The 17,544-nt window shown below is 36.7% G+C and overlaps 1 protein-coding gene across 1 annotated transcript in view; it reads left to right on the forward strand.

Annotated features, from left to right (window-relative positions):
• Nsf (N-ethylmaleimide sensitive factor, vesicle fusing ATPase) overlaps positions 1-17,544 on the forward strand; it is a 146,411-nt gene that overhangs the window by 116,674 nt on the left and 12,193 nt on the right. Inside the window, exons 16-17 of the mRNA XM_076870409.1 lie at positions 1,426-1,492; positions 3,915-3,994. Of these exons, the coding sequence (XP_076726524.1) occupies positions 1,426-1,492; positions 3,915-3,994 (147 nt within the window). The remainder of the gene's footprint in view (positions 1-1,425; positions 1,493-3,914; positions 3,995-17,544) is intronic.

A 17,544-nucleotide genomic window follows, 5' to 3' on the forward strand; every position in this document is an offset into this window, starting at 1 on the left:
AAGTTTTTATCCACCTCACAATTTAGTAGGGAGACAGGTAGCTAAGGAAACCGCATAGATGAGGTCTTGATGAAGAGCAGGACAGTGATTGAGAGGTAATGGGGAGGGAGCAAAGGAAAACATTTCCACCAGAGGGTTCCACTTGATTAAATATCTGGAGGCAGAAATTATTGTTGGTATTTATGCCAGGAAAGATGTAATGAGGCACTTGTTCAGATGGCAACAATGAGACTCGACTATGATGACTTTTCTTAATTGTCACAAATACTTTAAAGACCAAATAAACACAGGTTGTTTTTCAACTTAATATAAAAAAATATTAGTATTATGTGTTTAATTTACTTTATTTCTCTACCTAACTAAATCTTCTAAGGATAAAGGAATATTATGATACCTCAAGCAAGATGCAGGTGAGAACCAGAGCAGGCTTTGCCATCTTGTGCACAAAGGTTTTCAGCCAGAGAGATTGGACTGGATGCAAAAGTTGATTCTAACTCGTGACTCTAGCAGGATGCACTAAGTCCCACTTACAGTTTCTGAATTAGGAACCACCATCACTTAAAAAAGGGCTGTTCTTGTGGCTGTGAGCACTTATATATTCAACTGATACAAAAACTAATTTATCTTACTGCTTTGAAATTGCTGTGTCTTTGCCAGAATATAATTCCTTCACAATTGTTTTAATTTGCATTTCTTTGGCTGTCTTGATGTACTCTTCTTGTCTTTTGTCTAGTTTTATAGGTATATTTATCTAATCCTTCGTACCCAACTTTTTTTTTGGCGGGGGATGCGGGGGGTGGATCTCATTGTTGCCCAGGCTGGTCTTGAGCTCCTGGACTCAGTTGATCCTCCCACCTCATCCTCCCTAAGTTGGCACCAAGACATGCTCCATTGTGCCTGACTCATAACCAAGTTTTAATTCTCTTGTAAACTTTTTTACCATTATGATCTGACATGAGTTGATGTGATTCTGGTCTTTCAACGTTACTCCTGCCTAACAGGGCCACATTGTGGCTCCATATAGCAGTTGAGTTACAACACTGAAGCCATGCTCCTGGCAGATATGAGAGACCAACTGATAAACATGATGGGATCTGTTAGTTGATTAATGATCAGCTGTCCTTTGGCATGCCTGGGTGGGACACCTGCAGCTCTGAGTGCTGAAAACAGCCTTAACCTGATCTCTATGTAGCCATGATCCAATTGTGTTATCTCAGGCAAGTCATTTAATTGCTTTGGACCTCAGTCTTTTTCCAGTTCTAAAATCCTATAATCTACTAAATTCTAATTTATTGTGGTCTGAAGTATTGGTGTTTTACTGTGCTTTGTTTAGGTTTGCTCAGGAATTGACTACATTTAATGTTGTTGGAAATTGACATAATTATGGAAGGCAGTGAGATAATAAATGGTTCTGTTTTCTTCCAGATCTTTGATGATGCATACAAATCCCAACTCAGTTGTGTGGTTGTGGATGACATTGAGAGATTGCTAGGTGAGTCATAACTTTGGCCATGTACTCTCTTTGCCACTTTATAGCTGATGTCTCAAAAAATTAAGAGTCAAATAATGGATATTTATAAACTTTAGGACAAGAGAAATATTGTTCTTCATCATACAAGGAAATATAACTCTACTTCTTGTATCTACTGTCAATCATAATATTCATTCATTGTAAAATGCCTGTGACCTTGATTCTATTATAAACTGCTTTCTTTTAAGGACCCACGTTTCATGTTATTTTCTATCTTGTACAGTGTGTCCTTCATAATAAATTATTAGTATTTTGGAGGGTGATATATTTGCTATTCGGTATCTCTGAGCTGCCTATAGCTCAGAAGTCCACTTGTAAACTTTGACAGAATGAAAGAAAGAAGAGTTTAGGATTGTAATGAAACCCACAAATTTGCTAGAATACTTAGGCAGAGTTGTAAGCTCTCTGTACATTCGTTTCTATTCTTACAATACAATTTATAATCCTTTCTATGCTAATACCACAGAGTAACTGTGAAAACAAAAATGGGAAAATGAAGGTTGAAAACATTCTGAAAGTTTCAAGTGCTCTATAGTAATTTTTAAAAATATTAAACATCTTTTATGTTGAAGTGCAGTCCTATGGGACACAAAGATGAGTAAGACTGAGTCTCTGCACTCAACATAGTAATTGCCAGAAAATTCTTGTACTGTTACATTTTATTCATTGTAAAATTAAATAAATCTAGCATAAATCATAACAGTGGATCAGGATAGAATAATAAAATCCATTGGAAAAAAAACCCACCTGGTGACTTAATAAACATCTGAAAATACTACCCAACATCTGATTAACCTTCTATGAGCTTTCCATAATTGTATAGTCATGATTTCAGATTCACTGTTCTTACTGTGTTTTCTCCATGATTTTTCAGACTTGGCATTAAATTCTGTTTTTTCTTTTTTAAGTTTTGGCAGTGTTTGTCATAAAGCAAAAGCAGGTATCCGTGAAGTCTCCTTAAATTGATAGTTTTATCTGATGACCGACCTGGGTTTTGGTGTGCAATGTTTGATACATCTCAGCCCAGTTTATAGGATTATTTCTTTAAAAGCTTTTAGGCACATACTCATAGCTCTGTGTAAATTCCTTTATCTAAACACAATTGAGATGTGTGGTCATAGCAACACCACTATGTCAGGAATGTGTGCCTTCTGAGTATATTTTCACTTGTATGAATAGTTATTTTCTGTTCATGTTTGTTCATTTATTCAACAAGCATTTGCTGAGCCCTTACTACTGTGCTAGAATTACTAGGGTCTCAGAAAAACAAATAAGATTCTGCCTGTCTGTTATAACATATATTGGTAAAAACTAATGCAAAAGGGAATGCACATGTGTTCTGGATATTTTAAAAACAAAGGGATCCCTTTTGACATCAGGAGGCTGATGCCTACTGGGAGCTCTAAGCCCAGGTCTAGGTTGAATATATAATACTCAGAGATAGCTAAAGAAGTACCATTTATACTGAGTCTTTTTTTTGGTGGGGTCGGGGGGCTGGGGATAGCACCCAGCAGGGCTTAACCACTAAGCCACATCCCCAGCCCTTTTTGTTATTTTACCTTTTTAAAGAATATTTATTTTAGTTGTAGATGAACACAATACCTTTATTTTATTTATTTTTGTATGTGGTGCCAAGGATCGAAGACAGTGCCTCATACATGCTAGACAAGTGCTCTATCACTGAGCTACAACCCCAGCCCTGTTATTTTCCTTTGAGATGGTCTCAATAAGTTGCTGAGGGATCCTCCTACCTCAGCCACTATGCGAATCTTGATGTACTAGTTTTCTTTTAAAAAAAAAAAATTAATTAGTTGTAGATGGATACAATATCTTTATTTATTTATTTATTTATTTATTTATTTATTTATTTTTAAATGTGGTGCTGAGGATTGAACCCAGGGCCTCATGCATGTGAGGCAAGCACTCTACCACTGAGCTAAAACCCCAGCCCATTGAAGTACTAGTTTCTAACTGAAAGTTCTTTAGTCATCCACTCTTCACCATCTGAGGCCAGTCTTCATCACCATCATTTCAGTTATTGTGTTGCCATGGTTTGCATCAATTTCTTAGAAATGCTCAATAAATACACTTGGATGCTTTCCCCTTTAAAAAAAAAAAAAAATTCTGAAAACCAGCTAAAATGTCTACATGAACTCAGAATGGATATTTAGAAGTTTTTGGTTTGCTTGTTTTGAAAAAATGTACAGAAAAGTGTTCTTCTGTGACATTTTAAGCATTTAGATTTCTAGAGATATTTTTTTCTTATTATAAATAGTTGCCTGTTACTTAGGATGATGTTTACTCTTGATGTAGAAAAATCAGAACATTTTGATGTGTGTAAATGTATATAAGAAGCCTAATCATAACCATGATTCTCTTCCAGATTATGTCCCCATTGGCCCCCGATTTTCTAATCTGGTATTACAGGCTCTTCTTGTGTTACTGAAAAAGGCACCTCCTCAGGTAAAAGAAATAATAATAATAATAATAATAATAATAATAAGGAATATTTTCACAGACTCTTTCAGTAAATTCCATTTAGTGGTGTACTGTTTCTGAATAAGCCAGGTTGTCGTAAACATAAAATTCTGTTGTTGAAAGGATTTTGAAATGTCATCTGTATTGCCATGGTTTGCAGCAATTTCCTAGAAATGTTTGTTAAAAACACCTGGATACCTTTCCCCTTGAAGGAGGGGACAAAAAAAAAAAACAAAAACCTACTCTGAATACCAGAGGCGTTCTGTCTAAAGGTAAATTATATTATTAACTGATTTTTTTTTCTTTTCCAATTCTTAAAATATCAAAATCTGACAATTTCAGTTAGTATTGTATCTTGCTTTATAAATTCTCCAACATATTCTACATCTTTCCCCACTCTACCTCCCAAGAGAGATGATGATATTAATGTAGAAGGGATTCAAAATGTGTTCCTGTTTGTCGCATTTAAGAGTTTTTATTTGAGGGCTTTTAAGTTTATTTACTATAGGCAAGGCTTTTTGTTTGTTTTGTTTTGTTTTTTAACTTTTACAGATGTTGAGTCATCATTGTAAGAGTCTTCTGTAGTCACATGGTACTTTTAAGGAATGATATTATAGTCAGGCTCTTGGTTCTTGTGATTGCATTTCTACTGATGTGGCTACTAGAGACTGGTGATTTTCTTAACAAATTTAAACCAACCTTTATAGGTTGGTTAAATATTGTAATTATATAGGGGCTGCCAGAGCATGTTTGGTTATGTCTCAAGATAAATTCTCTTGATTGATTCTCTGTGTTATAACCTTGACAAAATGCCAATCAAGTCATATTCAAAGGGCTTAAGCATTAATTTGGAAAACATCTTATTATCTATATGGGAATTTTATACATGAATATATATATATATATATATATATATATAGGGAAAATATTTAATGTTAAGTTGATGAATCTAATTTTTAATTTAACAGTTAAAATAATGTGTATGTATATTTTACATTTAAGGCTAAAGGACTATCCTGATTTTCTAGATTGAGGGAATTTTTAAAAATTAGAGAGTAGTGAAAGAAATCTAACCTACAATACCCTTGAAAATTTGCTACATATATGCACTGTGGGAGGATTTTTAAACCCTCGTTCCATAAGTCATTATTCCTAGGACTGGAATTTGAGCTTATACTAAGGCTTGAGTTGGAGAAGTGACTCTATTTTTCCCTTTTCTGATTCCTTCAATATTCTTATAAATATGTCTAAGGTTGATGAAACAAAAATAATCTCTAAAATGTATTCTGCTGTCATGTATAACTAATTAGAATAAATTAAAAATTTTTTTAATTATAATTTCTACCCAATACCTATGTAGGTATCACAACCACAAAAATCCCTTTTTTAATGAAGTTAGCATATTTAAAATTATTAGGATAAAAAATGTCTTCTGGGCATTTAAACTTATTTCTTGTAATATTCAGTTTTTTTATTTAAAAAATATGCTAAGAGTCACTTGGGAGAAGGAAGAATAATTTTCATTGCTATTTTGAACAACTTGTTCTTTACATGGTTAAATACTACCTACATTGATTTAAATAAGATACATCTTCTGGCTAAAAGTTTTTTGTAATCCAAAATAGATTCTAACATAGAAATAAACAGAAAATGTTTAAATTTATCTTATTAAATATAAATTTTTATATCTTCTCATTTTGGTGGGCTTAAGTGTTTTAGTATTGTTTGAGTTTATATTTAGACAGGGTATGATTAAAGTAGAAACATTAAAAAAATAAGTAAAGTTCAAATGGTCAATAAGTACACAAAAAGAGTTAACATCATTCATCATCAGGGTAACGCAAATCAAAACCAATTCAGTGAGGGACCATTTCATACCAACTAGGTTGGATCTAGTCTAAAGGTCAGATAATAATACAGTGAAGAAATTGACACCCATCTAATACTACTGGTGAGAATGTAAAAATTGTGCGGTCTTTGGAAAATAATCTGTTAATTCCTTAAAAGATTAATCATCAAGTTAGCAGATGGCTCATCAATTCACTCCCAGGTAGGTACCCAAAAAGAAAACATTTGCCTATATAAATTATTGTATATGGATGTTCATGGTAATATTATTCATAAAAGAAGTAGAAACAATACAAATGTTCATAAAATAAAATAAAATCTAATGTATCCCTACGGTGGAATACTATTTACCAAAAAAAAATGCAGTACTGAATGTGCTACAACATAACATGGACAAACCTTGAAAACACGTAAAGAAACCAGTCCCAAAGGTCACACTATACAATTCCATTTATACAAAATGCTCAGAATTGGCAAATTTATAGAGACAGAAAGTAGATTAGTGGTTGCCTGGGGCTGAGATGGGTGGATGGGGAGACTAGGAGGTGACTGCTAATGGGTATGGAGTTTCTTTTTTGGACTGATGAAAATATCCTAAAATTGATTGTGGTGACAGTTGCACTTATCTGTGAATATACTAAAAACTGTTTGTTGTGTGCTGTGTGAATTACATCTCAATAAATTGGTCACAGTTTTAAAAATGTGGTTTCAGGGTGCTACTTCAATGATGAAAGGAGAATTATATGGAGAGTTAGAAGTGAAGGGTGAGCATCCAAGGTACATGGCTCAGCTTGATTAGAAACAGCAATTAGATCATTAAAAAGGGATGTGGAACAAACTTCTCTAAGGACTGAAGAGAAAGGAAATAGGAAACATAGGAGTAAGAGATCTGGTTGCCTTAGTGATGGGAAATGGCAGGGATTCTATTTTAAAGGAATTAATCCAGAATGCGTTCACTCTGACCTGGTCTGCCTAAGATGACCTGTGGTATAAGTAGCAGGAGAAATTAATATTTGTAATATTTTTAATTGGCACATATTTAAGAAAATAAAGAATGCCTTTTCCATACCACGTTGTTTTGTAAAATTAGTTTATATTATCTCAAGAAAATAAAGGAAAAATGTTCAGGCTGATCTAATATCAAGAATGTTTGTAACTCTAAAGTGGGAGGATTCACTTCACCAGTCCATTATCACATAGGTTTTTCAGATGTTTTTCAGTTTAAAAAATATATATATGCATCTGAATGTTGTAAGGTGCATAAAAGTAGAAAACTATTATTTACCACTGGCAAGAAAACAAAAGATGTGGGCATTTTTCTTTAAAAAGAGAACTGTACATGGATTACAATACAGCAATCATATCAGTCACAGAATCCTTAATGTTGCATTTGTTGTAAATCCAGCTTTCACACAGAAAAATTGTGTGTGCATGTGTGCACATGCTCAAATAAAAGAATCCCTCCAGGGGCACTATGTTGTTATGTATCAAGATATTCTCTTTTTCCACTTCCACCCCTCCCCCACCCCTCCCTTCTTGTAAATTGGCTTATTAAAACTGGTTCACAAGCCCTCCTTTTTTCCCTTTGTGATTGCCTTGGTCTTGGATTTTCAGTGTAGAACTAAAAATTCAAGTCAGATTTCAGTTACTAGGATAATTTTCTTTGAATTTTAAATTTTTCTAAGTAAATGCATAGATTTTTAATGAACCTGGTATTCAGTGGATTTGCTTTAAATTTAGCTGGAGAGTTAATTTCATGATTGATTTATTAGCCCTTTGAAAGTATAAAAAGTGGTATCCGTAGTTCATGAAGACTGAAAAACATCATCACATTTTGTTTAGCATCTTTTTAAAACCAATTAAAAGCTTTTCTAAAATGGATTGAACAGGAGAAAATAAAACATGTTCCCTAGGTCTTTATTTCAATCAAGTTTCCCTGTGTTCTGCAGGAGAAGAGATCGAGGGGGGATAGAAAAATTGAAAAGGGCTGTCCCAGCAGGGAGCCCAGCCGGAGAAAAGGCTTCTCTGAGAACTCAGCAGCAGCAGCTCAGAAAGCTCCCGGCCTGCTTCATCTACATGCAGAGTCACACAAGGCATGGGGGCGCTCACCGGCACACAGAGGTTTCACATGTGCTTCCCTGCTGATTCCTGTGAAAAGCTAACAATTGGCTTGGAGGGTAAAAGACCACTGCAGTTCACCCTCCCTGAGCTGGACGTACAATTTGTCCAGTGTTAGGAAATGTCCGGCTTAGCAGTGAGAGGCTTGAAGACACCCCTCCTTCCATGAGATTCCTAAAGCCTTCTCTTTTACTTGATGACACTGGGGCTCTTTTCAAGTTTTGCAGATTTATGGAAGTTGAGGGGGATGTGCTTTTCCAGATCAGGAGGATGAAAGCCTCGGTCTTAATGTCAAGGAAGAAGCAGCAGTAAAGAAGGGAAGGCCAGGTAGATCCTGCAGCCAGCAGCACCAGGGCTTTATTATTTCCCTCATGGGTCTCTTCTGCCACTTTTTTTTTTTTTTTTTTGAGGCAAAATAAATTGCCCAAAAAGGGGCACCTCAGTCTTAAAATGATGGGACTTCCCAGTTTCTTCTACAAGTGTAAGAATAGTCAAAACCCTTTAACCTGACAATTTAATTCTGGGTATTCTTGGCAGTGGTAGAAATCAAATTGGAAGACCTCATCTGAATATAACAGAATAATCTGGTAATTTATGGAGAACCAACCCTTTTTCAGTGCTTTCCAACTTTTTTATACATAGAAAAAGATAACATCTGATGATATACTTGGGTAAGTAGACAAGAACACCCAAAACTGGCCCAGCCACCCCAGGACCCCCTGCTTTCCCCTCAGCTGGTAGGAGAAGCTATTTTAATCCACATATCCCTCATTGCCAGCATACCAGTGGAATACTCTGGAAACTTACACTTCTATAAAAGAAGAATATTACTTAAAATCCCTGGCAGTATTACTGAAGAAGAGCTCAGAACTTACAGTTGTTTGTTTTAATTATAAAGTTGTTGAAAAAAACTTCCTCATTGCTCTGGCACCTAGTAATAATATTGCCTAATAAGAAAGAAACAGGTTTAGAGCTGGGGAAGGTATAATGTGTGAGCCAGTAGGAAACTATACAGTACTGGGTGGGGGGCGGGGGTGCTCAACTAGGCAGACATATTTGTTTCTCCATGAGTTTTATTTCAAAATCACCACTGTATAGACAGGCTGCTTTCTGTGTGATATTTTTGTGACATCTTTGTACAGTCTTACTTCATATATGTTATTAGGAAGACTTGGTAATATTAGGCAACTCTTCAGGCTTTGGGTTGCTTTAGTGAAATAAGCAGATAATGAAGAGACTCCAAATTGTGCAGGCCTAAACATGAGTATCTCTGTATCTATCTGTTTAAAATTAACTCTGGCTAATGACTACAATATGACTCAATAAGATATATAACCACTTTAGGAAAGAGGGTTAGTCATTTTGCCAGACATATTAATTGTAATCACTGATGTGGTGACTTCTGCATTGAACTTCATTTTTTATTTAAAAAAAAAAATATGTAATGATTGACAGTGGCTCAGTTTTCCCACTTATTAAGTCAATGAAGTTAGATGGCTACTATATTTTATAAAACTTCTTTAGGTTTACTTTGGTTAGTATAGCATATTTTCTTGGAAAGTTCTATATATATGGATATATGCATATTTTTATAATACACATATATGTAGACCAATTTTTTTAAATGTTTATTTTTTTAGTTGTTTTTTTTTTTTTTAAGGTGGACACAATATCCTTATTTTTTAATTTTTTTTATGTGGGGCTGAGGATTGAACTCAGTGCCTCATGCATGCCAGGACAGTGTGCTACCACTTGAGCCACATCCCGAGCCCTAGACCAATTTTAATACATAAAAAAAAAAAAAAAAAAAAAAAAAGAATCCTTTTATAAAACATTGCTACAAACATCTGCTAAGTAAAATCAACAAATATTTCAAAAAAAGAATTTGGTTTGGCTTGTTTTGGTTTTGGAAGAGCACATTTATAATAGGCACTAATGCATATCAAAATAAGTTATAAGATACATATACATGGCATATAAATGCTATTTTCAGATAATTCAAAATATCTGAATCTCAGAGAAGTGTTGATAGTGTCAAGACAAAATATTTTCTCACAGCCAGAATGTCATGTTCTGCCTCTGTTGCCCTAGGTAATTACCAGGATATGACATCAGCTTTAGAAAGCTTTGGTTACACTCTTCTAGTACTCTATGGTGTCATGAAGTGGCAGATCCCACTCTTTATATTGGGGGTCAAGAAACCTGAGTTTATGTCTTAGCTCATCTATCTCCTGGCTTTATTGCCTTGAACTAGTCCCTTAATTTATTTGCATCTGTTTCTTCATCTACAAAGTGTCAATAATTTCTTTGCGTTACCTACCATTGAGGGTCAACTATGATATAGTGAAGGCCTTTGTAAACTTGTGGACTACACTTCTATAAGGTATTAAAGAAAAGAGATGCCTGTAGATGGTCTATAGGACCTTTTCAGTTTGTAAAATAGGATGACTGAAGAATATAACTGCTATTCAAAGCAAGTTTCCATAGAAAGTGAACTCAGACTTTCAATTTCCAGTGCCCAGATACCACTTCCTTTATGTATAATACCAGGAAAAGAAACATGGGACTCCCTGCCTCCCCATCTTACATTCAGTGAGACTTACAAGCTTTCTAAGACAAATACTCTGATACCGGGATTGGGGGTTTCTGTTATACAGGGAAGAATAAAGGGGAGACCCAGGAATTTCAGAGCTCAGTAGCATAGACAGATGGTCATTGTGAGATCCCTGAGGATGCTCCCTAGTCACACTTGTCCTCAGCCTTGAGACTGGCCCACCTCCTTCCTTTCCCTTGCAACGACTTATAGAGTATAACCACAGCTCTTTTCTCCTGACTCCAAGTGCAACTAAATGGTCACTTTATAGTTTCTTTTCCATTTTCCTATACCTGAAGTAAGAACACAAATCTTTGGAGATTCCCTAGGATTTATGCTATGTAATATGTGCATAATAGCAATGGGGTAAGAGAGAAAACTTATAAAAGGCCCAGAACAATCCTTCACTATTTCTGTGTGTATTGGCATGTAGGTGGAACTAGAACTTAATGTTTTAAAGTCACAACTTGGTCTGTAACCACATTACTGTGGCAGCCCTACTTCTTACACTAAGGAGTAGAAAGAGTGCCCTCTAACAAGTGTAAAACACTGGAAACAAAATCTGCCTAGTTCACCCCCACCTATTCTTAACCTATTTAAGCAATGTAGATAATATTAGTTAACGTCTGTTTTGAAGATGGTAGATCTCTACTGCATGCACATAGAACTGTCATTGGCATGTAAATAAGAGGAGAGAGTTAAACTCAGAAGACTTGAATTTGAATCCAATCATTGAACTTCTGAGTCTCAATTTTCTCATTTGTAAAGTAGGAACAATCTTCCAAATTGTTTATTTTAGTTGTCAGACTTAAGTAAATATTCATTGTGGTTCTTTACATATACTGCAAAGCACAACCCAGTGATTAGTTTATTATTAATTTTAGAAAACTGACTCCTTGTACAAAAAAAAGGCAACGAAGTAAGCAGCCCATTAAAAGAGATGTGCTGCTGATGAAGCCAGCTCCCAGAAGTCACAGGGAAGAGCACAGCCACTTCCTTTGCCCCAGCTCCTCCAGACCCTCCCTTAGCCAGCCCTGGAGCAGGGAGCCAAACGCTGGAATGAGAACAGTAATCGCGGAAAGGCAAGAGAAGGAGCAGTGCTAAGTGACAGGGGTGCTATGGGAAGCTCTGTGGCCACCCAGCTCACAGTCCTGTGTCTGTATAAACTGAACCTGTGTCAGAAACTGCACATATACTATCCAATCGCCTATCACTTCAGTTTCCAATTATTCTGACAGTGTGATTTCAGTTAAAGGACTAGAGGATATATGCCAGGATGTTTTATTGTAATTGCCTTTTTATTTTTTAATTTTTTTTTAATTGTAGATGAACACAATAGCTTTATTTATTTATTTATTTATTTATTTATTTATTTATTTATTTATTTAATGTGGTGCTGAGGATCAAACCCAGGCCTCACATGTGCGAGGCAAGCGCTCTACCACTAAGCTACAACCCCAGCCCTGTAATTGCCTTTTTATCAATTGGCCTCCAAACTTCCTTATTACATACCCCAACAAGTTAAAAAAAAAATGAGCCAATCACAATATTTTTGCACATACATTATGTACATGTGATGTTCATTTTTAAACTTATACAAAAAATAAATGCTATAAAGAATGGTATTGAAAGTAAAAGGAAGTTCTGTTTCTTCATCTTGAAGACAACTGCTCTATTTTAGATGGTAGCATTATAGGTGATTTTTTTTTCTGCTTTGTTGTTTCCAATGTTTTACAAATTTTCTACTATAAGCATATGTTACCTTAATAATATGAAAACTTATTATGTATCCAGTTATGTTTATTTTTAACTCAACAGCACAACTGTCAAAATTCTTAAATCCCATTGCTTTGCTACTAAATTTTAGTTTGCCCCCTGGAGTTAGAGTCCACTTTGTATCTAAACTTCGTCCATGTGTAACATATATTTCTAACAGTTGGCTTTTCTTCTAAAACTAATTTAATGTAATGCCTGTAAGATACTCTGTGATCCGGAAAGTAAAGGTGGCAAGAGTGCCTCATGACTATGACACCTGCCCTTGGAAACCCACCTGGAATTCAGCTGGGTGCCATGCTTCCGGTCTCAACCTATTGTGGTTGAGTGCCAGTGTGACAAATGTTGACCCAGATAAATGGTGACAATTATAAGTTTCCAGGAAGGGAGAATGGGGAGTTTTTTTATCCAGAATATTTCTTTTAAATTATTACTTTAAGGAACATCTGCCTTTTTAGAATGTATTAGTAAGCCTTTACTCTACACGATAGAAATACAAAGATGAAAAGATGGACCAGGGCTCGAAATCCAGGCCACCTGTTCACTTGGTGCAGTTTGTACACAAGATGTACACAGGTCAAGTGGCAGGGAGAGATCAACATCCAATCCACATCTCGCCCATACCAACAGTTCATCTTGGTGCAGAACTGGATCTGCCACCAGCAGGGTTACCAAGATTTACAGGATGAGAATAGAGAATGCCCAGTGGAATTTGAATTTCAGAAAAATGTCAAATTTTTTTTAGTGTCAGCATATCCCATGCAATATTTGAAAGATATTAATACATAGGGATTTATCTGGCAACCCTAGTCCCGAGAAAGAGGTAAGGAAGTACCTTTTTGCTCCTACAAAGGTGCTGAGATTTGGGGGACCAGAGGCAAGGGTGGCTGAATTCACCTAGATTTCTGTTCTCTAATTTATCCACCTAGGGGTTTGTTGAGTTTTGTTTTCTGATTCATGTAGAGAGTAACTGGTGTCCCTGTGACCATCAGCGTAGAGAAAAGATGTAAAAACATGATGGATGTAGTTAGGCTTCTTATGTTAAACAGTTCCAGTGGAACATTACCTGAGAATGTTTCACAAAAAGTAGTTCTTGATCCAGATCTTGAAAGCCTAATAAAAGGGAAATGTTGTCGGGGCAGCTGTGCCCTGCTGAGATGCCGGCTCTGCAGCTCTGGATACTGGACATGTGGCAGTACCCAGATTAGCACATTTCTGTTCTTTTCATACAGAGTGATACTTGGGAGCTGGAGGATGCTTTTTATGTACAGTTACTACCTTAGTCTTCATATGACATGCTCAGTTTTATTTGAGGGAAAAACAGGAATTTATAAGATATTAGAGGCTTCGTTTTTTTCCTAATGACTAAAGTATAACCTTAAATATCAAATATTGTTAAAATTTAGTCTTTTTAAAAAGGAAAGAATTGCTGCATACATTTTGGTGCCAAAAACAAAGTATAGTAAGCAGTTTGTTAATGAATGAAGATCATCATTACCAACCTTGGGCCCTTTAGTCAGTGGCACCCAGTAAGGACTTGGAATGGATAGACTGTGCCATGGCAGTTGTTAGGGAGACCCTGTATTTCAGTTTTTTGTATGTTATTTATTTATTTATTTATTTTTATGTGGTGCTGAGGATTGAACCCAGTGCCTCACATGTGCTAGGCAAGTGCTCTACCACTGAGTCACAATCCCAGCCCCCGTTTTTCTTTTTTAATGATCTTGCTATCAGCTCTTACTACAGAATCCATGTGAGTGTGTCAGTCTGCCTGCCCATGACAATTCCCTCTTCTAATTTGCTGCTTCCATGTACATGAACTAAGAAGGGCAGCCACCAGGACACATGTGCCATTTCTACAGTGATAAGAACCAAGGGCTGCTATATGAACAGGCTACATTGTGATTTTCGTGGGCCCCTTTGTCCATGAAAAATATTTTTTTTCCAAAGAAAAGGATATTTATTTTTTTTAAGAGAGAGAGAGAGAGAGACAGAATTTTTTAATATTTATTTTTCAGTTTTTGGTGGACCCAACATCTTTATTTTTATTTTATGTGGTGCTGAGGATCGAACCCAGTGCCCCACGCATGCCAGGCAAGCGCATTACCACTTGAGCCACATCCCCAGCCCCCATGAAAAATATTTTAAATGACATTTTCTATTGATATAAATATTAATGTATTACTATAGTAAAACATCTTCAACGTAAAGATTTTGGATTTTTCTGCGCTTCTGATTTTAAGAGAAATTAAAGTGTTTTGTGGGCCCTGTGAAGTCTTATGGGCCTAGACACTGTGCCTAATGGACAAGTCACTGAGTAAAGCTACCTGAACCTCACATTAGATCTTTCAGCCTTAAGAGGGCTTTACTTTTTCTTATTTTTTTGTCTGTGTTCTGGATAGTTGAAATTGTTTAGTAAGTTGATCCCCTGATAACAGTATTATCACTGGCACATTGAATCCATGTTCTGAAAGGTTGGGACCAAAGGAGTACGGTGGGTTGTGTAGGGTTAAATGAGGACAGAGTGTGGAAAGAAGGCAAGTTTTGATGAAATAATTGCACATTGGTAGAAAACTCTTGGAAGATTTTGTAATAAAGAGAAATGCTGTGGATAAAAATCACAGAGATAGAAATAATAAATTAGAAAGAATAGTGACCTGATTAGAGCAATCAGAGCTAATTCAGGGCATACCAAGCTAAAAGCTGAGATAGGTAGGAACAGTCTGTGGATTAGAGAGTTTGGGCTGGTTGACTAATCTGTGGTCATCTTAACTAAGTTTCTGGTGAGAAAAAGCACTTAACAAAACTGGTCCTTTCCACATTAAGAAGACTATGGTGTGGTCATACAATTTTAATTTTTTAACCTATTTAGCCTTTTCTCCTTAGAGCTCAAAAGTCATCATTTTCAGTGATACATCTCCCAAACTCATAATTAAGAGATCAGGCGGGGCACAGTGGCACACACCCGTAATCCCAGTGGCTCGAGAGGCTGAGACAGGTGGATGGCAAGTTCAAAGCCAGCCTCAGCAATTTAGAAAGGCCCTAAGCAACTCAGCAAGACCTACTCAAAATAAAATATAAAAAAAGGGTTGGGGATGAGGCTCAGTGGTTAAGTGCACCTAGGTTCAATCTCTGGAACCAGAAAAAAAAAAAAGAAAGGGGGAGGGGGGCAGACAGACCAGCCATTGCTGATATGAGTCTAAAATTACACATGATAGAACACTTGCCTAGCTTGCCTGAGGCCCTAGATTTGATTCTCAGCAGTGCAAAAATTAACTAACTTATGCTATGCAGATGAAAACAATGGACATAGAAACAGTGAAAATACTAGCAAGGCTTGAACTCTAGTTTCATCTCCTCACCTGATGTAAGAGCCTCAGATCCCTTCACTTCTCACCCCTGGTTCCTCAACTACAAAATGAGAAGATGAGGGAGAGAGGAAAGGGACAAAAGGGAAAAATAAGGCAATCATTAAGAACTGTCCCAAGTGTAAAGTCTGATGGTTCAGTCTTTTTCATAAATTGGTACTCAATGTTCTTTAATATCACAGAGTAATCCACTCTGCCTATAGTAATTGTTTAAGATTATTTGAGGTTAAGTTTCTCATTTCATATCCCATCTGCACCACAAATTCCCCTTCTTTTTCTCCTCTGCTCTCCTTGCAGCACCAGGAGGATGGTTGCAAAGAGTTAGACTAAGAATTTGCTTCAGGGTAAAATCTAATGGAGAGTTTAAGTGTAGTTGTCTGCCTAGTTGTAGCATGATTTATTTGAAACATCCTTCCTTTGGTATTCAACTGAAACATTTAACTCCATAAAAAGAAGAAACAGCAGCAGCAGCTACAGACATTTGAGCAAGAAATGAAAAATGTAGGCAAGACATGCAGAGAAGCCTCATTTCTCCCTCATAGTTCCCACAGCTGGTTTTTTGTGATGCTGGGAATACAACCCAAGGCCTCATGCACACTAGGCTAGTGCTCTACCACTGAGCTACACCTCACTCCCCTCTGGGTTGTTCTTAACGTTAGTCAATCTTTTCCCTTGGTTTAGGGAAAACGAGAATTGTAGAAGACACTTAATAATACTTATTTCATTAGCTTAAATTAATAGTTTCCCATGAATCTTCCCTTCCCTCTGTTGGAGAAGACTGTATTATGCAATCAATAGCTAGTCAAAAGAGAGGGATATAACAGCCTTCTGCATCAATTTATATGGTAAATGAAACATCAATTTATGTGGTAAATGAAGCACACATGCCATTCATTCTAGAGTAGTTTCTTTAAAACTTATTGCTATCATAACATTCGACGCTTGGGGTTCAGAGATGTAGGCTCTCTGAAATGGTAAATGTTTTCCTTTTGAACACTTGGTATAATGTACATTTTTCTAGGGCCAGAAGAAAGAATATAACAATGAAGGAGTGATCTCCTACCTCGAAACCTACACTGGGATCATCACTCACTCAACACATACTTATTAACTTTGCACTTTGTACAAGGCCCAGTGCACGCCCTGAACATATCAGTAAAACCAGACCTAAGCCCCGGCCTCCTGAAGGAAGACCTGCAGGAAATTACAATAAATACAGGGAGTGAGTCAAGTACATAATATACAAAAAGGTGATTCTTAACTTGGGGGAAAGAACAGGACAAAGGGAGAGAAAGGGTAGGGGCTGCAGTTTTGAATGGGGACAATGTTGAGTAGGTCTTCAGAAAAGCTGACCTTAAGCAGGTCCTTGACTGGGGGAAGTGCGCATGTGGACATGGAAGCGAAGAGCATTCCAGGCACAACGAACCATGCCGTACCTTTTGCATCAGGTGCACTGAGCTGAGTACAGCAAGGACACCACGGAATGAGGTGAGGCTCCCACCCTCAGGAAGGAGACTGACTAGAAACTAGATTCAGGCATGTAAATAAATGCAGTGAAGCATTATGGTCAGCCAGAGTATTTCTAAAAGTCTCCATAGTAAATGATACAAACTAAAAAAATGCATATAAGAAATTCCCATTGCAAGGCTAAAGCCAGAATAAATGGTGGGTGGAAGTACCTTTTGCCAGAAGATCTTTCTTCTGGCTGTTGCTCTGAACTCATTTCTCCCCAGAAGTTGCTTAGGGAGGCCCCCCAGACCCCCACTGCCATGACTCCTTCCTACCCAGCATTTAACCGGAGGCTGCAGGTCTCTCCTGAGTCTCACCATCGCCCT

The sequence above is a fragment of the Callospermophilus lateralis genome, chromosome 11 (genome assembly GCF_048772815.1).
Source record: "Callospermophilus lateralis isolate mCalLat2 chromosome 11, mCalLat2.hap1, whole genome shotgun sequence".
Lineage (NCBI taxonomy): Eukaryota > Metazoa > Chordata > Mammalia > Rodentia > Sciuridae > Callospermophilus > Callospermophilus lateralis.